The sequence below is a fragment of the Vulpes lagopus genome, chromosome 4, assembly GCF_018345385.1.
Source record: "Vulpes lagopus strain Blue_001 chromosome 4, ASM1834538v1, whole genome shotgun sequence".
In the NCBI taxonomy this organism is placed as follows: Eukaryota; Metazoa; Chordata; class Mammalia; order Carnivora; family Canidae; genus Vulpes; species Vulpes lagopus.
Window position 1 is genome coordinate 130047228 of NC_054827.1, and position 26509 is coordinate 130073736.

General features: G+C 45.2%; 1 protein-coding gene across 4 annotated transcripts; it reads left to right on the plus strand.

Moving 5' to 3' along the window:
* The first annotated feature begins 27 nt into the window (after positions 1-27).
* ZBTB49 (zinc finger and BTB domain containing 49) lies at positions 28-26306 on the plus strand. Of its 4 annotated transcripts, XM_041752751.1 has the most exons (9): positions 659-799; positions 898-1216; positions 7874-8044; positions 9965-11070; positions 13560-13606; positions 19947-20020; positions 21371-21453; positions 21546-21707; positions 25253-26306. In XM_041752751.1, exons 2-9 carry the CDS (start codon positions 1188-1190, stop codon positions 25924-25926), a joined length of 2346 nt encoding a protein of 781 aa, XP_041608685.1. In that variant the 5' UTR covers positions 659-799; positions 898-1187; the 3' UTR covers positions 25927-26306. The 4 variants fall into 4 exon arrangements, with proteins under 4 accessions (XP_041608686.1, XP_041608687.1, XP_041608685.1 ...); XM_041752752.1 differs by lacking the exons at positions 659-799; positions 898-1216 and adding an exon at positions 28-124; XM_041752753.1 differs by lacking the exon at positions 898-1216 and having other exon boundaries at positions 115-799.
* The last annotated feature ends 203 nt before the right edge of the window (positions 26307-26509 follow it).

Consider the following 26509-nt stretch of genomic DNA (forward strand, 5'->3'; position numbering starts at 1 on the left):
AGGCGGATCCGGCCGGCCGAGGGGGCGTTGTCGGGAGGGTTCCGCGGCCGGCGGCGCCCGGCGAGCGGCGCTGAGGGCGGCCGGCGGAGAGGCGGCGGCGGCGGCGCGGGGAGCGGCCTCTCCGGTAGGTGCCGTCTGGCGGGAAGGCCGGCCTGGCGAGGGCGCGGCGCGGGGAGCCGGCCTAGGCCGGGGCCGCCGCCGCTCCCGCCCCGGGCAGCTCGAGGGTCGCGCGGCGGCCGGCGGCGGTCCCGGGCTCCCCCCGCCCCGCCCCGCCTCGGGCGGGCCCTCGGCCTCCGTGGGCGGCGGCCTCGGTCGGGGGCAGCGCCCGGGCCCGCGGCGGCCCAGGTCCCGTGTGAGCCGAGCGCGCGTGCCGCGGCCGCGGGGACGCCGCGCGGTGGGGGTCGGGGCCGGGGCCGGCGCCGGGGGAGGGTGATCCCGGGGCGGCGGCGGGGGGCTGCGCCTGAAGGGCCCTGCGTCCGTCTGCCCGGCCCGCCGACGGCGGTTTTCCAGCGGCTGCGGAGGCGGGGGCCCGGCGGCGGCCTCCGGCGGGGTTTGCGCTGGAGCATCCCCCGCGCCGCGCCGCGCCGCGCCGGGCCCGCACCCGCCCTCCTTGCCGGGACGTCCGCCTGGCCCCGGGGCGGGGGGCGGGGAGGGGCAGGATTCAGGCCGTCACTGAAGGGATTCACCGGAACGGACAGGGCAGAAAACGCTGTTCCAACGGAAGTGACTGGCAGCATGGCCTGGAGGTTCGAAGAGCAGGATGCTTGAGGCGCTTGGTCCCCTGCGCGTCTGACTTCAGGTGCTGCCCCGGGAAATCCCCAGGAGGGGGCCTCTCTGGAGCCTGTCTCTGTAGGCCAAGCTTTCAGCCTTCATTCGGCTCACGTGTCTCTTCCTTAGGAAGTCTTCCCTGACCCTCCTCCTCCAAGTTGATTTGGAGTTCCCTCATTTGGTATCTCCAGGACAGCGGCCTTCTCGTCTCCCGGAGTCCCGGGCACGAGGGTGCCAGAGCACGTGGCCCTGGGGGCCCCAGACACAGGCTGACAAAACTCAAAGGCCGAGAGAAGGGTGGTGATGAAGCAAGAAAGGGATTCATCTCGGGGAGGCCAACGCGGAAAGACAGAGGATTGGCGTCCCAAACACGGTCTCCAGAGCCAAGGAAGTGCTTCCAGGTTTAAATTCAGGAAAAGATGGGACAGAGGTTGGCGGCTACATGCAGGTGGGCGGTGAAGGTCGGCGGTTGTTGTCCTGGGGTCAGTCACACCAGGCCCTCCTGGCTCAGGCCGCCGTTACTGCTTGAGGGGATAGTTTTGGTTTCCATCAGGGGATGCTTTGCCCGCAGGGTCTTCTGCCTGAGTTAAGAGATGAGCTGGAGAGAAGAACTTAACAGTTAGAAAGTACAGAACGAAGTCAGAATGGAAGGAGATGAATTGTTCTTCCCCTCCCATAGATGGACGCTTCTTGAAGGCATGGGCGGCCATGTGAGTGGTTCCCCCTCGGACCCTCAGTGTCTGGAGTGTAGGGACACTGTAAAGTTTGGTGAAGGCGGTGAAAAGCTGAGGCAGTCTGCGGACTGCAGGGAACAGATCTCACACAGTACATCTGCATTTCCTCCTCGCAACAAGGCCTCGCACATTAGGCACACGAGATCAGCTCTACCAAGTCGGCCTTGTAGCGTCGCAGTCCGTGTAGAGCTAAGACCAGAAGCAGGCTTGCTTGCTAAAGCCCTTGCTTTTGTCATGGGGTTTTAGGGGGGTGGGAGAGCAGATTAGGAATAAGCCACTTGAAAAGCATGATGGCCAAAGATGAAGGTAGGTCCACTGTAAGGCAGGCCAGGTGCTGAGTGTGTGAGCTGTGGCCCCTTGGACAGGTGATCCATTAATGGCCCCGGGGAATAAACTTCTACAGATTCTTGGTGTTTGACCAAGTGTTAGTAAAGGGTTCCCACAGAACAGAAGGGTCTTTGCTCTGGGAGTCCTCTCTATGGGATAAAATTTTATTCTGGTTCTTATTTCCTTTAGAAGCACCTCTTCATTCACACTTATGCTTTTTCTTAATGTTTCTCTCCCTCCTTTTTTTTTTTTTTTTTTTTAAGATTTTTTATTCATTTGAGACAAAGACAGGGAGCAGGGGGTAGGGTTGGAGGGAGAGGGAGAAGCAGGTTCCCCACCAAGCAGGGGGTCTGGCATGGGGCTCAATCTCAAGCAAGATCCCGGGATCATGACTTGAGCTTAACAAACTCACGTCTTAACCATGAGACGCTTAACCACCTGAGCTACCCAGGCACCCTGTGTTTTTCTCTCTTTTCCCATATTTTCATTCCTTTTGATACCATTCAGTCCATCTTTACACCATCACACTTTTGGTATAGATTTGTAGCATTTAAAACAGGAAGATACTGGGGCACCTGGCTGACTCTGTTGGTTGAGCATCCAACTCTTGATTTCAGCTCAGGTCATGATCTCAGGGTCATGAGGTTGAATTCCGTGTTAGGTTTTGTGCCAAGTGTGGAGCCTGCTTAAGATTCGCACTCTACCTCTCACTCTGCTCCTCCACACCTCATTCACACATGTGCTCACTCACTCTCCCTCTCTAAAAAATAAAATACATTTTTTTAAAAAACGGGAAGATGCTTGAGAGATTATTTAACCTGGTGGGGAACCCCTCCATTTTTACATGTCCAAAAACTGAGGCCCAGAGTCTCCACCCATCCAGAAACTATATTAAGCTCCTGGATTGAATAGCTCCTGGATTGAAGCTCTTGTGTCCAGGGCACTCTTCTAGGTACAGAGATACACTGATTGAGAAGACAAATGGAATCTGTGTCTTTACATTGGGAGATTTGTGTCACTTGTCACACAGAGTAGCTGCAAAAGTGGAGGAGCTAGGTTTGTGCTCTTTGTGTCACATCATGACACCTGCATCACACACATTCATCCTCACAGATGCTGTCCTTACCTGGACAATCTGACATAGGTGGTCAACTGACAGGGCAACTGATTTGATCTAAGGAAAGCCTTTTGTCGGTCACATGTACCTAAGAGTATGGGTAAAGGGCTTAGCATAGTGGCTGGCATGTTAGAACCATTTCATAAATAAGTGCCATTTAGTATTACTGTTCTTAGGTACATGATATTTATGGTTGTGATTCATAGGATACACAAGGAATATGAGATGTAAATTGTTTTTCCAGAGCTCTCTATAACCTTGTTAGGGAGGTAACAGGATTGACATCATGAAGCCATTAGAAAACTAGGTGGTACAGAAGAGTTATGATTTCTACAGTCAAGGTAAATTGTGGAAGAGCTTATAACTGTGCATGTTACTTCTATATAGCTGAAAAATGTCTAAAGCAGGTTCAGAATATTTGCTGAGTTTTAGCATTTAAGTCTATAGAAGAAGGTTTTGTGTTGTATATTTAATGTCCTTTTTCTCATGGGATATAGCATAGCTTAAGAGCATGGGCTCCACGGATACGAACCAGTCTTTAAATCCTGGCTTCAGGGGCAGCCTGGGTGGCTCAGCAGTTTAGTGCCTGCCTTCAGCCCAGGACGTGTTCCTGGAGTTCCGGGATCGAGTCCCACGTCATGTTCCTCACATGGAGCCTGCTTCTGCCTCTGCCTGTGTCTCTGCCTCTCTCTATGTGTGTGTCTCATGAATAAATAAATAAAATCTTAAAAAAAAAAAAAAAAAAGAAAATTTAAAATTAAATAAATAAATCCTGGCTTCGGAACACAACAGTTTTATGATCTTGGATTAGTTACTTAAATTCCTCATTTCTTACTTTCCTTACTTATAAAAAGATGAAAATAGAATTCTGGTAGCATTGTGTTAATGGATAGAATGTGCATAGCAGGGTTCCTGGCCCATAGTAAATAATTGGTAATGAGAATAAGCCAATAATCCTTTTCTTTTCAAGCAACTGACGGGGTAAGGTAGGTAACTGGTTGCTCCATCATTTGACTGTTAGGCTCCCTTGAGGATTCAACAGGGGACGGTACCCGACCACCTGACATAATGCTTCCCTTTCTGTATTCTTGTTTTGGGTGATAATTATCCTCTCCCACTGCTTCAGTGTTGTTCTTTATAGGGATATCACCAGTTTTCCTTGTATCTCACCCTATCTCAAACCAGGAGATCATGCCAATACTCTAAACTTTACATATCAGAAAATAAGCTTTCCATAAAGAAATAGGGGAATCAGAATAAGGTGTAGAGTTGGGGGTGAGATGGTGGGGGTGGGTTTTAGAGATTCAAAGTTGAGGGGTCATACAGTTGGAGACATTTAGCAAAAAGACACGTTTGGAAGCAGTGATCAAAGCTAAAATTTCACATTTAGGAGTTGTCTGCTTAGAATAGATGAAGGCCGAGAATAGAGGTGATTGTCTAGGGAAAGAAAGGCTCAGGGGCTGAATCTTTTTTTTTTTTTAATTTCTTTTTATTGGAGTTTACTTTGCCAACATATAGCATAACACCCAGTGTTCATCCCATCAAGTGCCCCCCTCAGTGCCCGTCATCCAGTCACCCCACCCCCCCAGCCCACCTCCCCTTCCACTACCCCTTGTTCGTTTCCCAGAGTTAGGTGTCTCTCAGGTTCTGTCACCCTCTCTGATATTTCTCAGGGGCTGAATCCTAAGGGACATTATTAACATGTGGTACTTGCAAAGGAAGAAGTACAGCGTAGAGATGGATCAGGGGCGTAGTAAGAGGACCTGGAGGGTTCTGGGGAGGCAGGATGTCAAGAAGGAGGAGGGCAGGCCATACTCTACATGCTGCAGCACAGCTGGGGAGATTGGGCTGAGTAAAGGCCACTGCGGGCAAGTCTGTTTCAGCACAAAGAGAATGGCAGCAAGACTGCAAGGGGGGAAAGGAGTCATGAGAAAGCTAAGTGGGATGTGTAGTTGCTGTTTGGGAGGTATAAAAGAGGCCTGTGATGTATATATGTACCTAGCAGGAGGATTTTGTTTTGCTTTTTTTCAATGTGGGATGATCTTGGTGTGTTTGTAGGAGCTGGTGAGCTGGTAGGGGACAGAGTGAAGCAGTGAAAGAGCCTGAGGATGGGACTCCTGAGTGGCTCAGCAGTTGAGCATCTGCCTTTCGCTCAGGGTGTGACCCTGGAATCTGGGATTGAGTACCACATCAGGCCCCTTGTATGGAGCCTGCTTCTCCCTCTGCCTCTCTCTCTCTCTCTCTCTCTCTCTCTCTCTCTCTCTCTCATGAATAAATAAATAAAATCTTAAAAAAAAAAAAAAGAGCCTGAGGATGAAGCCAAGTCCTGGGGGAGGCAAAGCTGGATGGGGTCAAGGGGACAAGAGAAGCTGACTTTGCAGAGAAGGCACATTTCATTCTGTGAAGCTGAAGGGATTGAGCAAGAAATTTGGAATTGAGTAAAGAATTTAAAGGCACTCAGATTATATCAAGCTATCCATGGGCTCAACCTTCTTAGTGAAGTCAGGGTTGCAGTCACTTACAGATGAAGGAGACATATGTGGTGGGAAAGATATGAACAGAAAGGACTCAAACTCTATTGTAGGAATATAGAGGGAATCAAAATAAACATTATTAACTTGCTAATTAGTAATAGAGGTTAGCTAGTGTGGATTTTAATGATAGAGTATCTATCTGCTCTATGCCAGGCAAAGATGAGTAAAATGGTACCCTCTGAGCTCATAGCCGAGTTGGCAACACAAATGATGGAACATAGCAAGTTATCTTGCGGTAGTATGTATGGGGTGCCGTAAGATCACAGAAGAGGAACCTCAGAGTCGGACTTGAGGAGGGAACAGTGGAGAAGAAGGAGCAAGTTTCAGGATGGCAGGAAAGGCTTCTAGGAGTTAGTGACAGCTCAGCTAAGCCCTGATAGGGGAGTGGGCCTTACCTGGGTAGTGGGAAAGTCCAATGTAAATAAAGTATTCCCAGGACAGGAAGTATCAGAACCAAAGCTTTTTGGAGAGAAGCAAGGCAGAGGTCTATAATCTGCCTGCTTCAGAATCACCTGGAGGCTTACAGTAAATGTAGATATCTACGCTCCACACTAGACTGAGCAGAACTCTGCATAGTATCCAGGAATCTGCATTTTTATCAGACTTTCCAGGTGTTCCTTAGAGATGACATTTGTTGAATAGTTAATGTCAGTTGCTGTTCTAGATGTTCACGTAGGCTCTCACAGTTGTCTCAGTAACCCTTGGGATAGGATGACGAAAGTGGACATTGAGAAGTCATTTGCCCAAAGTCATATGGGTAATAAGCAGTGACTAGGGTTCTAAACTGTCCCCAACACAGCTTGTTAGGGAATCACAGGTAGTTTGTTTGACTGACATATAGTGGGCACACTGGGGGATAAGGTGATGGTGATGATGGTGATAATAGAAGAAGGTAGTGGTGATGATGGTGATGACAATGATGATAGAAGAAGGAGCCGTGTTAAAAAGCTTAGGTTTTGGCTTCATGGTCTAGTGACTTTTTCAATAATCCTTATGTACTGAGGATGAAAGCAAATAAAGCAGATACTGGCTTGTCAGGTTTTTACTGTACCAAACTGCCACTTTAACCTCCATAGGCTTGTCCCAGTCTGCCTTCATTTCTCCCCACTGCATTTCTTCTAATAATCATGTCTCACTGGATTGTGCACCTGGGCATGTACCTATGCCTTCCTCATCTGTGTTGTGTATTCAAGTGTCTAGCTCTAACTACTGTATTTATTTAGTTGTGTGTCGTGTATGTGTGTGTGTGTGTGTGTGTGTGTGTGTGTTTCCTTTAGTAGAATTTAACCTTCAGGAGTTTGGGGATTTGGCATGTTTTCTTTGTTGTTGGAGCCCTAGGACCTGGCACATAGTAGTCACTCAGTAATAGATGTTGAATATGTGAAACCTTCTAATATTGACCCTCTCATCTTCTCTCTCTCTCTCTCTCTCTCACACATATGTCCTACCACTTACTTGGCTTCACCACTATTAAGCTCAGCAGGCTCTTACGCTTTCTAATATTTCTGCCCCAGGTTCCTGCGAGACAGATCTCTGCTACAGTAGTGTCCTAGCAGAGAGGTAAGAAGGAACAAATATATTTGGGGCACTTGGGTGGCTCAGTCAGTTAAGTGTTCAACTCTTGGTTTCAACTCAGATCATGATCTCAGGGTTGTGAGATCGAGCCCCACATCAGTCTCTGGGCTTGGCAGGGAGTCAGCTTGAGATTCTCTTTCTCCCTTTCCCCCTCCCCCCTGCTCATGCTTTCATGCTCTCTCTCTAAAATAAATAAAATCTTAGGGAAAAAAGGGAACAAATGAGTAGACATGCTGCTTTGTGATACCTCTTTTATTATTATCCAGTGGTGCTAGTTTAACTTCTTCCTTATGTCCCCAGATAAGCTCCTAATTTTCCTACCTTCTGATTCAGTGCCCCATACACGGGTGCTCAATACATATTGATGTCATCCAGTTGGCTTTTTTCTAACTTACAAGTGTCTATGTATATGTTTCATTGAACTTTCCCTAAGGAGAAACGAGAGAAGTGCACATAGCATTATCACGGTCACATTCTACATCAGCACTCTCAAATATGGTGGCTGTTTAAATAAATTGAAGGTTTAGTTCCTCAGTCACTCTAACCACATTTCAAGCCCTCAGTGGCCACATGAGGCCAATGGCAACTGGACTGAACAGTGCAGATACAGAGTATTCCATCATTCCAGATGTTTTTGTTGAGCAGCACGGGTCTGATACCTAAGACAAAATTTTTATGTTTTTTTTTTGTTGTTGATTGGTTTGAACTTGACTGACAAGGAATCATGATCATGTCATGCCTGTCACCTAGGGGTTTTGGGACCATCAGGTCTCAGTTGTATCACTGAGTCACTGTCTCATTCACATTCTTTGTCCTAGGTCTCCTGGCTGGTTGAGCATGGACCCGGTTGCCACTCACAGCTGCCATCTCCTCCAGCAGCTGCAGGAGCAGCGCATTCAAGGCCTGCTCTGTGACTGCATGTTGGTCGTAAAAGGAGTGTGCTTTAAAGCACATAAGAATGTTCTAGCAGCGTTCAGTCAGTATTTTAGGTACGTATTTTAGACTCTGTACAGAGGAAAAGCTCTTCTAGCATGGTATATTTTGACTAATTTTTTTTTTCTCCTTGGATTTCACTGTCCTTATTTTTGTAGCACATATGTGAGTTTTTTACTTTTTGTATTTAGAGTAACCTGAGAGCAGAAGAGTTTTAATTAAAATATATTTGGGCTGATTGAGAGTGTTTTGGCACTCTGTCTTTGATTTTAATAGTTCTAATTAATGTCAGTCTTCTCTATATATTTCCTATCCTTTTAGTATAAAAAGATTGAGGAGTAGAATTCCTGGTAAGAACTTTTTTGTGATAATTGGAGGGGAAACATCCCACATACTGTTTTTTTATTGAAATATTTTAGTATTTGTTTTTCATTTGAATATTCTAAGAAAATAGGTTTGGATTCAATTTACTTATTCCCATAATTATTTTTAGATTATTAGAGTTAAGTATTTTGCATACATTTCCTGATTAGCTGAGATTCATCTCTCTAAGCACTAAAGATCTTTTTAATATCTCCCCCCCCCGCCCTTAAAATGCATACCATTTTACTGTTCTAGTAAACAATATACAGAAGGTGATTCAATCTTTCCTTGGTAATCTGGAGTCATCAGATTAAACCTCAGCTCTCATATATGTTACAAGTACGTATTGTAATGGGTGAGCTCACTGAGGTAGGCAGTACTTTTTGTCCTTAGGCAACATGGACCCAGATTGGGCTTTTCCTATCCCATTTTAGTTTGTACTTCCTTTAGGTAAGAACAAAACTGAAGATTGTTTTGGGGAAGCAGGTGATCTGGTTAGACACGGTTAGATGACATGTCTTCAGTGAACTTGCATGACCAGTCACCTAAGTAAGCTTGGTAATTTACACATAGTACAATTTCATTCACCTGGGACTTGACGTGTGCCCAGAGTAGAGTGCCTGGGCTTTAGAGGTGCCTCTCTTCCCTCCTTAACTCATAGAGCTTTACTTTTTCTCCCTGCTGGTTCATGGACCATTGGGTTACTGAGAAACCTCTAACACATCTGATTATAAAATGAGTGTATATTGTGTCCTGAGAGTTGTCAGATCTGTAGAGATAGAAAGTAGAGTGGTGGTGGCAGGGGCCTGAAGAGCTGGGCAGGGGGAGACGGGAGTTAGTGTTTAGTGGGTCCAGAGTTTCTGTTTGGGAAGATGAAAGATTCTGAAAATGGTTGGACATCAGGGTTGCATAATAAATGTGCATGTACTTAATGTCACTGAATTTACAGTTGGGACTATATTTTTAGGCATGAAGTTTTTAAACACTTCAAAATGGATCAAATGTGGGGTGCCTGAGTGGCTCAATCAGTCAAGTGTCTCAGGTCTTGATCTCAGGGTTGTGAGTTCAAGCCCCACATTGGGCTCCACTTAAAAAAAGAAGAAGAAAAAAAGATCAAGTGGTAAATGTGTATATTTTGCCACAATTTAAAAATTAAAATAAAAAATGTATCAAACGTAGTTGTATTATAGCTATTTTTATTTTTAGACATTTTTAAGGCACTTAGATGTGGAAGTATTTTTGTTACATGTTTTATGGTCTGAAATATAATTTATCAGACTAGACATCAAATACTGAAAACTGTGTCTCCTTTACTATACTTTATCTGTATACAATTAATAATACGTATAGATGATTATATTTTTAAAAGAACAACCAGTATTTTTCAGAATTTTACTTTGAGATCTGTTTGGAAGGTTGAATATTCAGCACACTAATTGAATTCATCTGAGTTGCTTTATTGATTGGCTTACCAAAACTTTTTAAAGGATTAAAATGTACTTAATTTTAAAATCTTGGAACTTAGAGAAGGATAGTACTTTTTAATATTAACATGAGCATTATTTATAAGGAAAAATTGTCATACTGTAAACAGATATCCTTTCTTTTATCAGGAGCCTCTTTCAGAACTCTTCAGGCCAAAAAAGTGATGTTTTTCACTTGGATATTAAAAATGTAAGCGGCATTGGTCAGATCTTGGACTTCATGTACACATCTCATCTAGATCTTAACCAGGACAATATACAAGTAATGCTGGACATAGCACAGTGTTTGCAAGTTCAAAATGTTCTCAATCTGTGTCACACGTTTTTAAAATCAACCACTGTGGAGCAACCACCTGGTGTGTCTTGTAATAATGCATTCTCCCTGCAGAGCGCTCTGACTGCTGATGCTAACTGTGTCATAAATGAAAACTACCCTCCTCATTTGCTGCAGCAAGAGTGTCCTGCGGATATTCCACAGAGTAAAGTTGTGGATGAACCACATACTCATACTCCATCGTCCGTTAATCTCCATCACTCTGCAGGTGAAGCATCCAAACAAGCACCCGACACACTGGATGGCAACTGTGCAGAACTGCCTTTCAGACAGCCAAGTTACTACTACAAACTCAGAAACTTCTACAGTAAGCAGTACTCTAAACAGCCTGCATGTCCCAGTCACGAGAGAGTCAGCGAGCAGCCCTTCACTTTCAGCACGTCCACAGACCTCAGTGCCGGGGAAAACCAGCCCTGTGCCGGCAGTCATCCCGAATGTGTCCTGGAGTCTTCAGAGCACTTGCCTTCCCACTTCTTGGCCCAGCCGTTGAGTGAATCTGCCCCAGATCCTGAGTCGGACAACACGTGCCAACTACCAACCAGACAAATGAGGCTCAAAAAGGCCATTCACCTTAAGAAGTTGAATTTCCTCAAGTCACAGAAATGTGCAGAGCAGACACCCGAAGCCAAGACGGATGACGATTCAACAAAGAGGATAGAATGTGCTAGCACAGATACTGTAGAGAAAGCTAGCAGCCACAGTGCTGGAGAGAAAGAAGGTGAGGAACTGGTGAGTTCGGAGCAATTTAACTGCATGAACGAAATGGAGAGGCCCGAAGAGCCTGCCGCACTGGAGGAGCAGTCCCAGATGCTTCAGTCACAGAGACAGTACACGTGCGAATTGTGTGGAAAACCATTTAAACACCCCAGCAATCTGGAGCTTCACAAACGGTCTCATACAGGTACACTGATTCAGTGCCCACAGGCAAAAGGGAAGGACCTGATGCAGATGATCAGACACTACTGCCTGCTCCTGCTTTTGTAAGAAGTTTTGCTGTTGCTTGATGACGTCATTGATAATCTGCCCCCCCCCAAATCGAAGGAGCATTAGCTTCTTTTTTATATTATACTTTGGGTGATTACTTTTAAAGAATAATCTCAAAGTTCTTAAAGTTCTGTAGACGCTTTTATAGAGCCAGCTTAAAAAGATGGTACATTTTTTTTTTAATTATGGTTTTATATGATAAACTTTCCATCACTCTAAAAGCATAATAAATCATTCCGATGCACTGAAATGTACTCTAAAATGGATAAGCTATATTTGCTTTTTAGAATTAGAGTAAGTTTATTTTTTAAAGCATGATGCTGTAGGTTCATTCAGATGTAAGTAATTTAGAATAATAGTAAAAGTGCCCTGCAAAGTGATTTTCATATCAGATTTTTTTTTAATTGTGGTTTAGTAGGAAGAGGTAAACTTTTTATAAGAATCAACTTTAACCATGTGATATTTTCAAATGAAAATGCTTCCACTTTGAACATTGAATTTTCAAAGTCTTATTACCTTAATTCATACTTCGTCCTCTTTCCAAGAAGTTTATTTTTTCCAGGTGCTCTTTTGAAGGTGTTACATAGTACATATATGTTGTGTTTCACAATACTTACATGTTACTTTTGTTCCTGTAGTTAAACTTGATGACTCTAATACAGGTTCTAAATTAATGACAATTTATAGCATGAGAAGTAATACGCTAAAGGATGGTTATAGTGTGACCACTTTAAAGTGCTTATGTAATTGTGGTTACTGATCTGACATTCTCTTATCACTTTGGATTTCCCATTTGCTTCAGTGCTTGCTACCTTGTACTACTGAAAGACTTACTGTAGATGGAAGCCTTCAGAAGTGTTCATGTATTTGAACATAAAGTGCTGTCAGAAGTAGTAGTAGTTTAGAATTACTTTCTATGAGGACGCTATCAGTGACTCAGTTTTGCCCTTGGAGAAACTTGATTTAGGTCATTTCTATTTGCATGAATTTCCTAGAGCCTCATGATCATTAGAAGTTTTACTTGACAAACATAACCAGTTAGCCTTAAAGAAAACAAAACTTACCTTGTTTCTTCTGAAAGAACATCTTTGGATGCCAGTGGTCATACAGTCACGGCACAGATGTTTACCAGGACTTAAACCAAGAGGAGCTGCACTTCTCAGATTATGGTCTGGAGAACCCTTTTAGGGGGTCTGTGAGGCCAAAACTGGTTCTGTCATACTCTGTGATGTCACTTGCCTTCTTTTCCGTCTCCCACAAGTGTGTGGTGGAGTCACCTAATGGCTGCAGCTACTCTGGTGGCCAGTGAAATGTCTGGCCACAGGCTGTAAAAACTACTGTTTTCATTTTTGATGTGGGCTTTACCAATAGGTATAGCCCATGCAAACAAGAGCTCTTTAGGGTCCTCACTTAGTAAGAGTGTGAAGGGGTCCTGGAGAGTAGGGTTACTGACTTTGGTCACTAGTGAATGGTGGCCTCTATTTTTCAAACTGTTGTAACTTACACTGGGGTCTTTCACTTAACATTATCTGTCATCCCCATAATTTCAGACCTAAGTGTAGTCACCGAATACAAGATTTATGTGATTCTAATTACTCAGGGTCAAAACCTCTGTCTTGGCCATGAGCAAGCCATTGAACCATTTTAGGAAAAGATCAATACAAATATATCCTGGCAGGAGCTCAGAAAGCTGGCAAACCAGCAAACCCTAGCAACACAGTAAGAAGGGAAATGCTAATTTTTTAAAAGAATCTTAATGAAACCACTTGATTTGAGGGGAAGGGGAGGAAAGGAAGGTTCTCAGTCCTCAAGGCCTACCAGGGTTTCACAGGTGAAAGTGATACCTTCAAGTACATTGTCTATCTGTCAGTGTGTTCAGAGATGCTCAGTTTCTTTGTAGCAGAGTCCACTCTCTGCATCTGTTCCATACCAGAATGCAATTACTCAGAGTTAAATCAGAGGTGAGAAGTGGGCAGGGAAGCCCATCTCCTGGGCTGAAATCCTGTTTCTCCCATCAGTGTGTGTCAACCAAGGCTGAAAGGCAGTGGAGAGGGTCTCTTTCCTGGCACGTTTGCAGGAGGACCACTCTGTTTTGGGCTCCACTGTGTGTCCGCCTCGTTTGGTGAGAACGAGTCACCCTCTTGTGCCAGGAATTGGTGATAAAGGGGTCAGGCTAAAGGGCAGGTGAACAAGATGCTGCTGTTGACCAGATCATCTCTGCTTGCCACCTAAGGGCGCCAGAGAGAATTACAAGGGTGTAGAGACTGCTCATTTCTAGACTTTGATGAAGAGGTGATGCTCCCTTTTGAAAGGACATAGGAGATAGTTTAAACATTTTAAACAAAGTTATTGTGCAAATATGAGTGCTGATTTTACAAGTTGTTATTTTGTTTTGTTTTGTTTTAGGTGAGAAACCTTTTGAATGTAACATTTGTGGGAAACATTTCTCTCAGGTGGGAATACTCTTATTTACTATTAATAATTGGAAACCTGAAACCCAGTGTTTTTTTATTATTATTACAAATAAGACATACGTTGGACTTGTGAGAGAAGCCTCTGATGATATCTGTAACTTTGACTTCATACGGAATCAGGAGAAAATAATTTTCAAGAAAAACAAATTTTTAGTTTATTGGGGGGAAAGTAGTATTTTTTCTAAGCGTATGAACTCTCACCCCCTCCCTTTAAGAATAGGTCCAGTCCTAGTATATTCCTTCTCTTTCATGAATAAATGAGTGAAGTTTTTGGTAAACCACAGTGAGCCCACACCTGGAGGCTGCATGCCATGCTGGGCCAGATCCAGAACACATGTCATCTTAGTCTTATTGGGACTAAAGTTGTTAGAAGGTGGAGAACAGAGCAAGCAGTTCTTGTTCCTGCTCCAAACGCCTTTTAGCTGACCTCTGATTAGAGCTCATTTAGGCATATATTAATTCTCTCAGGCAGCCAGCATTTGCTGTACCCTCCTGTGGGCCATGTGCTGACCTGGGCACTGGACATAAAGAAACCTAGAGTTTTATTTTTGTTTTGTTTTGTTTTTTTGAAACCCAGAGTTTTATTAATGTTTTAGTGCAAATGTTGACTGTAGACCAGTGGGAACCTACTTCTGAAGTAGGAGGAGGTAACTTGCTCTGCCACAGGCGGGCCCTGGCATTCCAGAGCTGCCCAAGAGCAGCCACTGCACTGCTGTTTTTATACCTGGCTGTGGTGGGTGCAGTGAATCCTGTAGTAGCGGCTTGTACGGGTGCTGCTCCCCAGAACGAGGACTCCAGGCTGGGCCTTGATCCAAGAGTAGAGCCTCTAGGTCGAGAAGAGCTAGGCAGCAAGTCCTCTCCAGCGCATAGAAACTCAACAGCAGCACCATGTTTTGACGTATTCCACATGGAGCCAGCTCTCCCCTTCCTCCTGCACATCCAAACCTCTGCACTCAGTGACTTTTACGCCTGCAACTCCCTGCAATGCTGAGATTCCCCAAGTCCTAACCTCTGCCTTTTGCATCTTTAGTCCATACTTGCCATCCACGAAAACACCTGGCACCCTCTAAATGTTCAGTAAGTTTTTGCAGAACCAAGGGGAGTCATCAGCCCTCCAGCTGCCATGCACTTGAGGCCTTGCTTCTTCATTGCAGGCTCGCCTGCAGCTTCCAAGCTGGGCTTGTGGAGCCGGGCAGTCCGCATTTGGATCCTGCCCCAGGCTTACTCCTCAGTGACCTCAGGCAAGCAGCCTCACCTTTTGGCACTTTAGCTTCCTTGTCTGTAAAGCAAAGGGGATTAGATGGGTGAACATGGCAGGTGTGTGGAGAGTACATGAATCAGTAGGAGTAAGAACTGCCTGGAACATAGTTAGTGTTCAGGGACATCACCATTTTTCCATCCTGGTGCTGGCCCTTCTGTTCTTGCAGACCAGTCTTCCACCACCATCTTAACCTTACAGCTTTGGAGTGGGGGAAAACCAAAGGCCTGGGCTAATGACAACCATAACTTCTCTGGGCTTCATTTTTCTAATTCTTAAAAATAGGGATCATACTACCTCATGTGAGCATTAGGAGTGAGTGGAATGATGGCCATGAAAGCCCTTCATCCATTTAAAATGTGGTAACAGTGTAGGTTCTGTCCTCCTTGCTTGAAATCCTTTTGTGACCCTTCATTGCTAATCACAGAAAACCAGACATCCCAGCATGTGTAGTCCACTTTCAGCCTCCTCTCCCGACACCGATGCCAGGGCCTGCCCACAGAGATTCTGATTCCGTTGCGTTGAAATGGGGCTCCAGCGCTGGCATATTATTGTATTACAGTGATTTTGAAGTGTGGCTAGGGTTGAGGACCACTTTGTCCTACACTTGCCCTCTTGAATCCTGTCAAGGGTAGCCCTGGCTGACAGGCACTAGAGAAATCTGCCTCTGTGTTGGTGTCTGTATTTTTGTCAGATTTTTGTGAATGTAGGATTATGTATAGTTGCAGTTTTCAGATGCATATTGCTGTTTTATTTCATTGCGAAATTGTGAATTTTTTTATGAACAAGGACTTCTTTGAAAAAAACTTCCTTCAGCAAGTGTTTGCTGCAAGCCTCCAGTGTCCAAGGACCTCTGCCACATGTCGGGGAAATCTACCTAGGGAACAGTGTGGGCAAAGAAAAGAGAGTGGTCATTCCTGCCTGGAAGAAGTGGTGTTTGGGGTGGGTGAGGACCTGAAACGTGTTAAGAGATTGTTTAGGTAAGCCCCGAAGACAAGCAGGCATTTGATAATCCTGGGATTCTCTGGTGTTCTAGGACAAGAGAGCTGTCAGGTTGTTTATGTAGGGGTACTTGGTAAGTAGCACCCACTAACTATCCTTCACCTTAAGCCAAGCATACATTTCTTAGAATGAACTGGAGTAAATGTGGTAACACTGGATTGGAATGCTCTCATGCTGTTGCTGGCATGTTTGCTTTGGTAGAAGTGAGTTTGTAAATATTTTCCCTTCTGGAAGACTGGCAAGCAAGAAAACAGATTTATCAGTGAGAATTCCTCTTTTATGCTGGTTACTCAATTTATATTTAGTAGAATCCATCTTGGGGAAAAATAAAAGTTAACCACAACTTTGATGATAAGTCTGTAAGCAGTATGATACATGAGCTTTGAGAGCTACCGTAATCCGAGATTGCGACAACAGACTGTCCGTCTCTTAACATCATTCTGGACACGGTCTGTGTGCAGATCTCAGCCCTTAGGAGCCCTGCATACTTGAGAGTGTGAGTGAGACTCTGTCCATAGTGCCAGGGTCCCGGTCCCCGAGTGCGGTAGAACCTGGATCAGTGGGTGCACCCAGAGGAGAGGTAAGGTAGGGGCAGGTCTGCATACCTGTGATGTGAGAAATGGGAGGAGGAAACTGGGCTGGCTTTGAAAGAGGAGTAGAGCTGTTTGGTCTCTTCAAAGGAGCAGACATGGAAACTTGGAGCAGACGATGCAGTGCCTTTTGGCAGTGCTGTCCAGAGAGGGGTGCCCCAGGGCCAGGGCGCAGGGTAGGGGACCTGGAGATGGATGTGCTCCCCCAGGCACTGACATGGCCTGGCGCTATGGGCGACAGGATGAAACCCCACCCACGGGGAATGTGCAGGAAGAAGAGTATTTCAGTGAGCTTCTCCTGAGTCATGAAACTTCTGGCCCTAAGGTAGAGTCCCTACACTCCCAGCATTGAAGGCCCTGCTGGCAGTATAGTGCTCACTGCTGTTTAGGTGACAGCTTTATGTTCATCTCCAGATTTTTTTCCCCTGTTAATTTTATTATTTTGTGAAATCCTAAAGTCCCAAAACTCCTAAACTAGAAGACTTTTAAGATCTGAGGTCCCTTTTATATCTAAAGTGGTATGATTCTTTGGCTATTTTTTTCTATAATCAGCTGCCTTCAGAAGAATGCTCTGATAGGGAATATATGCTTGGTTTGTCCATATTTAAATGTTCACATATGTAGTAGAAGGAATTATTTTTTAAGTTACTCAACAAATCAGATGTTAGTTCTTTTCTAAAGCAGTTTTTCTGTGCAAAATCCTGACAGCTCCTCCTAATTTAAAATATTTGCTTAGAAGGAGTAGAGCCTCCTTCACTGCTAATACACTGTAACATAGCTAGACAGCACAGCCACACTCCCAACCTTAGAGTCCACAGAGGGGCCTGGGTGGGAATATTTGATCCCAGCTATAGGAGCCTAGGCTGATTACTTCCTAGTAATCAGCGTCTGTTTACAGACTGTTTACTTTTCTGTAAAATGCGATACTATGACTTTGTAAGGGAATTGTGCTGACGAGGGGACAGTGTCTGCAGCTGCCTGGTAACCGATATCCTACTAATCAATAGTTACCACTTGTTAGAGCTGTCACATATCCAGCTACAAATAATCTCTAAGATGCGGACTCGTTACTTAGCCCATAATTGGTACTAGAGTAATTCAAAGTTTACCAAAAATACAGTTACTTGACTAAAGATCAAATCGTCTGCCTTCCGGTTTGCAATGTAATTTGGCATAAATCGTTATCAGCATCATTGGACTTTTTTGCCCGAGTCTTTCAGTATCTAATCTACTTTTACACCATTGGTCAGATCAATATGTCCTCCTTTATCTGGCAGGAGATTTTCTTTATACATTTCTGATATTAAATAGCTAAAAAAAAAAAAAAAAAAAAACATTTGTAAGGGTTTGTTTTACTGTTGCTTATTGCACTCTTTTAAGTGAAAGACCCTTGATACTTGCTTTGGAAACAAGTAATTGTTACACTTGACTTAACCGGAAAAGATGCAGCCCTGCTAAGAATTGACTCAGAATACATTTCAGTCATGACACATCGTTTACAAAATAACTTGAAACAAGAAGGACCTAATTTAACAGATGAGCAGATGGTGCTATTCAAATTGTTACATAATTGATGAGCTTTTTCTGGAATTTGGAATTGACTGACTTAAAACAGTCAGTGGTGCATTATCTTACCTCCCGTGAGCTGTTTCCCCCACGGCCAAGTGACTACTGAATCGTCAACACAAGCTAGTTTATTCACAGAAACTTATGAGAGTGTAGACTCACACAAACCAGTGTTCATTTCTGGGCCAATCGTGTAACAGGAGCAGCTCTTTCATTTATCTGAATCTGAGTCTTTCAGCTGGAAAAGAGAGATGGCTCTAGCAGTGACTAAGTGGTTTGGTGATGCATGTAAGGGCTAGCAGGCCAAATGCAGGCTGCTGTTGACATTTGTTGTTTTATTATTGTTAGTAGTCATTCTCATAAAAGCTGGGGATTTCCCACTGTTTTGCCAAATCTTTCCCTTTAGTTATCTGAAATAAGCCTAGGTTTTTTCCTGAGCCACATTTATCACATTCTGAAAGATAGTACATAACTCAGTGATTTCCCAGAGCCTGACACAGAGAATCTCTGTGTTCTGTGATCTAAAACTCACAGGTCGCCCTTTCTCTGCTTGTAAGTTTCCACGCAGAAGTGGACCTCAGACCATCCCCAAACTCACAGCCATGAACTATCTGTGTATTTTATTTAAAATCCAGTTTGCATATTTACAAAGCCAGATTTGTTAGTTGGGTGTTACTGTTCGTTCTCCCTTTTTGGCTTATATTGTGCATAATGCCTGTGCATTATTACCCTTGGGTATATTCATTCATTTCAGTGTTTTTGTAATAGAACACTATAAAAAAATTAGGTAGGGGATGTGGAAGATTGAGTCTATTAAGTTAAATTCCAGCAATGGAGGATTTTATTTTCAAATCCTAATTTGAAACATTAGCCAGGAGCTTTTTTAATACGAGGCAATTGCAGTTTTAATTTCAGTGTACTTTAGGCAATTTCCTATTGACTTCCTATTGATTATTACATCAAATCTATTTTGTGATCTGCATTTAAATAAGTTATTCTTTGTGAGGCCCTGCTAGTTTCAGAAATTAGGAACATAAGAGGCCCTGCAGTGAACCTGCTGCTATAAAGTTCCTGATGTGCATTTTTTGCACAACGGTAAAAAAAAAATGACAGCCCTGTCAGGGAGAACAGCAGCACTGCCGGAGGAAGTCCTGTTTGCACATGTCATACCTATTTATGAACAAAAGCATGTTTTTATTTTTTTTTATTTTTATTTTTTATTTTTATTTATTTATGATAGTCAAAGAGAGAGAGAGAGAGAGAGGCAGAGACACAGGCAGAGGGAGAAGCAGGCTCCATGCACCGGGAGCCCGATGTGGGATTCAATCCCGGGTCTCCAGGATCGCGCCCTGGGCCAAAGGCAGGCGCCAAACCGCTGTGCCACCCAGGGATCCCCCAAAAGCATGTTTTTAAAAAAGAAGAAATCCTAAAATAATGAAGTATAGGTACTACGTTTTTTCCCCCTCAAGGGACACTTGGATATACATGGTCCAAGTTAAAAACTCCAAATAAAGCATCATAAGGTCTATTTAAAATACAAGCTTGGCAGTCCCCAAAGCAGCCTCCACGGTGTGCAGGGCCCATTTAAGAGAGAAGCAGCACAGTGCATGCCTGAAATGGGACAAGCCAGGGGCGCACGTGGAGCAGGCGCTTTTGCTCAGAGCACAGGATGGAGATGCATCTGTGTTCAGCAGATTGCTGGGGCGGAGCTACTCCTGGAGTTAGAATTGGGCTGGTCCCAGATCTCCTTGCACATGGTTGCTTTTGAGTTGTGCATATGTAATCTTCACTTGGAAAGTTGGACCGGGACCTGCCTCAGCCTGTCAGTTTTCCTTTTGAATTATATGACCTTTAAGAACACTTTTCATTATCGGTATGCTTTTTCTCCCCTGCTTTCTTGCAGGCAGGTAACTTGCAGACTCACCTACGTCGGCATTCTGGTGAAAAACCATATATCTGCGAAATCTGTGGAAAGAGGTCAGTGCTGGGCTTATGCTTCCATTTGTAAGGAACAACTCGTAGTCTGTCTTTGAACTCCGTGTTCTCTGAGCCACTAGGGCTCACTCTGTCGCTGAGGAACACATGTAAATCGTCCGGCTTTCCATGGGATACGTGATGAGAAGAACAAAAAGAATGAAAAATGTTAATTAAAAGAAAGAAAATCTAGGACAGGAGTCTTACAAAATGGGATTTTATATGAAACAAAATTATTTTATACTGAAATTTCCATTCATTCCAAGAATGTTAGCATAAACGTCCCCATGGAGGTGACTGTCTTATGGGGGAAAAGAGACTTGCAACTGAAAGCTTGGGTGTCAGGAGAGAGGACCAGAGGAGGTAGCCCTAGCTGAATCAGGGAAGGGCCTTGAGAGCTCAGCATCGGAGGAGGGGCCTAAGTGGGGGCAGGGCAGGGTCCAGAGGGACCCTCCTCCCCTCACTGGGTCATTTGTTGGGAGTGCACATGCTCTCGAGTGGTTGCATTCAGGCAGCAGCCACCAGTCATTGACATGACAGCGATTCAGTCATTCATTTATATAACCTTTCAACATTTATTTGGTACCTACTGTGTGCTGAGTGCTATGAGGGGAACATAGAAATAAACAGTACAAGCTCTGCCTCAGATAAGGTCATCCTCAAGGTGGTGGGCAGGCATGGGACAACTAAAGTCAGAGTCCTCTGATGCAGCATGTGCCTGGGGATGCCAGCAGGAAAAGCAGCACTGGTTCGGGTCTGGGAAAACCACTGTCCCTGCAGGTAGCAGAAAACAAAAAAATATGAGCTGCCCAATCCTGACGTGTCTCCCTTTTCTGCTGTGGCCACCTGAATACTGATGACCCCATTCAGTGCTGGGGTACAGCATACCGCTCACTTCCAGTACCTCTGTAGTGTGCACCCCTGGTTGTTTCAGGTGGTTGTGTTGCTTCACTGTTGGCCTTGTTTTACACGTCTTAAATGGAAGCCTTCTGAACTCCATTTAAAAGTAAGGCATGTATTTAAAATCAGGTCTATAGGCAACATCTCCCCAGTGGAACCAGCTAGACAATCAGGTATGGTGGAAAGGAAGCAGAGATTTATGTCGGAGAGCCTGGCTTGGAATTATTCCCTGAGCCAAGTAGTCAACCATCTCTGCAGAAAGATGAAACTAGGTAGAAAAAATAGTGATAACGCCAAAACAGAATGCACATTTCAAATGAATCAGGCCACTTCTGATTACATTCTGAAGGAACAAAGGTAGCAGTTCACCTCCTCCCTCAGTGACTTGCAATTACAAAGATTTGCAGCAATGTAGAAAGAAGTTCTTGATTGGATTTTCATATTACCTTTCAGGTTTGCAGCTTCTGGTGATGTCCAGCGTCACATCATCATCCACTCGGGGGAGAAGCCACACTTGTGTGACATCTGCGGCCGAGGTACTGCTGCGGGTTTTTCCCTTTCTGTCCTGAAGACTACCGATTGCAATGTTCTCGGTCCTTCCGCTGAACACCTGTTATGGTCTCTCCAGGGTTCAGTAACTTCAGTAATTTGAAGGAGCACAAAAAGACACACACAGCCGATAAAGTCTTCACCTGTGACGAATGCGGCAAGTCCTTCAACATGCAGAGGAAGCTGGTCAAGCACCGAATTCGGCACACGGGGGAGCGGCCCTACAGCTGTTCTGCCTGTGGTAAGTGTCTGGAGGGCATGGACCAGACGGTCACCCAGCCATCCCCGCTGGGGGCAGACCCCAGTCTCTCCCCGCTCTGTGGTTGGCTGTTTTGGTGTCATGCGTAAATCATCCCTGTTATAGATAAAATGAAGGTGGCGCTGTTTACTGCCTAACGTGGTCTCTGGTTCGTTCCTGTGTTCACATATCAGACATTTACTCCGTGAGTTGCCTCACACAGTGTCTGTGAGGTGTCCAGAGCGCTGGGGACAGCCTACTAAGGCTACTGAGAGTCCCAGGTGCGTGCTCCTGGTTCAGGTCGGTGGGGCGTAGACAGTTGAGAAAGTGTGGGAGAGCGCAGTGTGCAACAGTGGGCGTCAGCATCACGCAGACCAAAGGGCCGGGTGTGGGGGCTGCAGGTTGACTATCCTGCAGGAACATTGAGAACATGTGATGGGGTCAAGAGGGAGGACTTCTTGAGATGCTGTGTTCAGAAGCAAAGGTCCCTTCTCCGGGCATTTGATGCAGCGGTGAAGTCTTGGGAGGCGGGGGAAAGCTGGCGACCTCACTGTCGAGGGATGTCATTGCTCACGTTAGGAAATGGGGACTCTGAGTCAAGTCACCTGTGACCTATGATCACAGTGTTTGAGCCTCTGAAGAACTGTGTGTGTGCATGTGTGTGTGTGTGTGTGCACGCGTGCCTGGGACAGGTGGTTGGCAATGTGAATTGAGTCACTGAGGAACAAGTGAGTGACTGTGTTTGTGGTTTCCCAGTTAGAACAAAAGGGGAAACTGTTCAGGCTCCACAGTGGGAAGGCTGGAGCCGAGCACTACACAGAGCGGCTCTTTCTAAACAGGGCAGGACTTCTGGGATGTAACCACAGGTCTTTGTTTTTATCTCCCACTTAAATTGTGTACAGATTTCCTGGCAACTCCATGACTATTCTCATTACTCCTTATCAAAGTAAAATTGTGTTGGGGCACCTGGGTGGCCCACTCAGTTGAGCATCTGACTTTGATTTCAGCTCAGGTCATGAGACCTGAGATCAGGGTCATGAGATCGAGCCTTGTGTTGGGCTCTGCGCTCAGCATGGAATCTGTTTCCCCTCCCCCTGCTCACACTCTTTCTAAAATAAAATAAGATAAAGTAAAATAAAAGTAGGATTACTTTAAATCACAAATGCAATCTCAAGTCACTAAAATGTCAGTTCCAAATTATATTACAGTTGCCAACTTGATTTAAGGTTGAATTTTCTCTTCCCTCCTCCGCTAGAACTTGTTGCTGGCCTAGGACCCGGGCAGAGGAGGAAGTAGAGGCCCTGCTGCCACACCTTATGCTTCTAGCCATTCCCCTCCCTCACTAACCATGGTTTCTGACCCTGACAAGGTCATCCTGGAACCAGGGGAAGAAAAAAAGAGCAAGAGTGTTCGTTCTTACAGGACAGGTTCAAAATTTTGTAACAGCTTCATTGAGGTAAAATTCCCATACCATAAAATTTACTCATTTAAAGTGAACAATTCAATAGTTTTGGTATGTTATTCACGGAGTCATAGAACCCTCACCATGGTCTATTTTAGAACATTTTCATCGCCCCAAAAAGAAGCTCCCTGCATGTTAACAGTTACTCCCTGCTCCTACGCCCCAGCCTAGGCTACCATTAATCTGCCTTCTCTCGGGATTTGCTTGTTCTGGACAATTTACATAAATGGAATCCTACAGCATGTGGGCTTTTGTTACTGACTTCTTTCACTTAGAAAATCTGCTGTGAACACGTGTATGTAGTTTGGGCGTGTTTTCATTTTCTTGAGTTCAAAAGATGGGCTCAGTTTTAAGGTGGCTTCACATTCTGGGCTTTTTCAGGGAATAGAGCTCCCCTTCCTCTGTTTCCCCTCCCCTCCTCACGCACAGCCCCCCTCGTCCCCCCCGCCCCCGCAATGTCATTCTTGTTCCAAAGATTTCCTCTCCTACCTTCCCCTCTCCCTTTCCCCGCATTTCTCTGCACTTTCTCAGGTGCAGATGTTTATTTTCCTCAGCCCTGGATCCTAGCTCCTTATTCCCAGGAGACTTTCTTTGTTGGGGTCTCCCTGCCCCTCTGTGCAGACCTCTCAGGCTGGATTGAAGATGAATCCTGGCAGCTCACTTGCAAGCATGACCTTTGTCCAGTCTGTGGAAACACTACAGGGACTGCAGGCCATGGCCATGCAGAGGGACACCATCCTGTTTGCACTAGTGCGGTGGATTTCCTATGCGGGAGGCAGGTGCCACACCTTACCTTGCCATGAGGACGGTTGTGAAGTCTGGCCCCCCTGTCTTGACTGTCTCCTGGGGGGACCTCCACTGTGGCTAAAATTCATATGCTTTAAGGACCCCAGAAAAGATGATTCCCATTTGCCCAGTAATTTCCACTACTGAGAATTTTTCTGAAGGAAACAGTGAAAAGAAAAATATTAATTGAAAGTGAAGTAAAGTAGCAATCAGGTGGAAGGCACCCAAACGTGCAGTAAATCGAGGAATGGTTATGAAATAGCTCCTATATACAACCATATGTTGTATAGACAGTGCAGCAGACGGTGAAAATGCCTTTACTGTGACGTTACGTGAAGGAGACTGAGCCTGACTTGCAGACAAAATGAAGACATGAAGAAGACTCACCACAGTGTGCCTCAGTGTTCTGTGGGGGGAAGAAGTGCCAAAATGTAACTTGTGGAAGTTGACACCTAGTTTGTTCAAAGGTGTTTTTTTTTTTAATGGCCCACCGCTGGCTGATGAGGGCAGGATGGCCTAGTGTTCACACGCATAAGGGAGAAGTTGTAAGTACGTGTCCTCATACCTGCGTGACGTATTATCTTCTGTGAATACATGATGTCTTCTGTAAGGTTCTTTATTGGTTGTTTTCTTCTGACCTTCTTACCTACTTTAATCATGGAAGTAGATTCCCTACCTGTGTCATATACACAGAAAGGAAATCGAACTGAGAGAAGTGTAGGTAAAATTACATTATGAGTGAAAAGATGTTTCTGAATTCTAGATTGGCCATGTTAGGTTTACAAAAACTTAAGCAAGCCTGGCCAGTAGAGGCAGGCACCTTGGCTTCCCAGAGAGGTGCTCCTGTGCAGGGAGACAGGGTCTCTTGAAGGCTCGCCCTGAGGTACCCACAGCCAGGTCAGAGAGACGCAGCTCAAGAAGAACAGAGGAGTCTTCCAGAGTGAGCAGGTGACGGCAGGAGGAAGAGGGATGTCCTTCCAGAATGTCCTCTTCTAAAAGGATCCCATTTTGGGCAGCCCCAGTGGCTCAGTGGTTTAGCACCGCCTTCAGCTTGGAGTGTGATCCTGGAGACCCAGGATCGAGTCCCACATCGGGCTCCCTGCATGGAGCCTGCTTCTCCCTCTGCCTGTGTCTCTGCCTCTCTCTCTGTCATGAATAAATAAATAAAGATAAGATAAAATAAAATAAAATAAAATAAAATAAAATAAAATAAAATAAAATAAAATAAATAAAGAAAATAAATAAAAAATAAGTAAGTAAATAAATAAATAAATAAATGGATCCCATTTTCATTTTGCAGGAAAATGTTTTGGGGGATCTGGTGACCTCCGCAGGCACGTGCGCACTCATACCGGGGAGAAGCCGTACACATGTGAGATCTGCAGCAAGTGCTTCACGCGCTCGGCGGTGCTCCGGCGCCATGAGAAGATGCACTGCAGGGTGAGCACAGGCCGGGACGCGCTGCATGAGCTCACTCAGGCCCTTGAGACCCCCGACCTGGAGAAATCTCAAGGCTCAGATCCTTTTGCCCAAGATGTGTCCGTGACCTTGATGCCCGTGTCGGTCAAGCTCCCCGTTCACACCGTGGAAGACTCAGTGACAGAGTTTGACGGCCATGCCACCAGTTCCTACTGCAAGTTCCGGCCGATGGTTCAGCCTCATGCAGGCGGTGAGCCAGAGAAGGTCAGTCTGGATCCTGGCAGGCGTGCCAAGCCCCCGCCACAGCCAGCACAACATCAGGCATATGCTTACCCAGACGTGGCCACTGCGGCCGGCGACCAGCCACTGCAGGCCGACAGCCTATCCCTGGGCCGCTCGTCTCTGGCCGCCCTGGACAATCACTGTGGTGATGCGCCAGGCAGCCGCGGACCTGCCACACCGTACAGGAACTCTGAAGGGCAGTTCTTCTCTAGCATGACCCTCTGGGGGCTGGCCATGAAGACGCTGCAGAATGAAAACGAGTTGGACCAGTGATGTCTGGCGGTGGCATTCTCTGAGCCCAGTGGACTAGTATCTGCGCTTTGGGGGAGAGCATTTTTTCCATGGCAACCCTTTCTGACCAGCCCCAGAGGAGTTGGACCATCACTGTGCTGGTGGTAACAGAACTGGAAGCATGCAGAGTCCCAGGATTTGGGTCGGAGGCTTGGCAGCAACTCGTGCAGGAGGGGAGGAATGGACAGCCCGAGAAACCATCCCACTGACCTTGGCTGGCACAACAGTGCACACATTAGGTCAACTGCTGTCCATTTCAGTCACGCTAAAGGGAAAAAAACATATCTAGTAATATAAATATTTTTGCATTTTTTACATTGAAATTTGTACAGTTTGTATTTTTATTTACACAAAAATTTTATTTGTATATGAAACTCATGCTATAATTTAATTTGAATAAATGAAATTGACTTTCTATATAATGTGTTTCCTCCAGCATTTTTATTAATTTAAAGATCATAGTGGTATAAAAATAAGTATCAATAAGGACTCGTCCTACAGGGATGAGTCCTAGTTCAGTTCAGCCACGAGAACAGGACGTCAGTCCTGGCTGCCACTTATGGTT

Coding starts and splice junctions, on each gene's coding strand:
- ZBTB49 (XM_041752751.1), top strand. CDS start 1,188: ATGGGACAGAGGTTGGCGGCTACATGCAG. Junction 20,021..21,370: donor TGCGAAATCTGTGGAAAGAG/GTCAGTGCTGGG, acceptor ATTACCTTTCAG/GTTTGCAGCTTCTGGTGATG. Junction 21,454..21,545: donor GTGTGACATCTGCGGCCGAG/GTACTGCTGCGG, acceptor TGGTCTCTCCAG/GGTTCAGTAACTTCAGTAAT.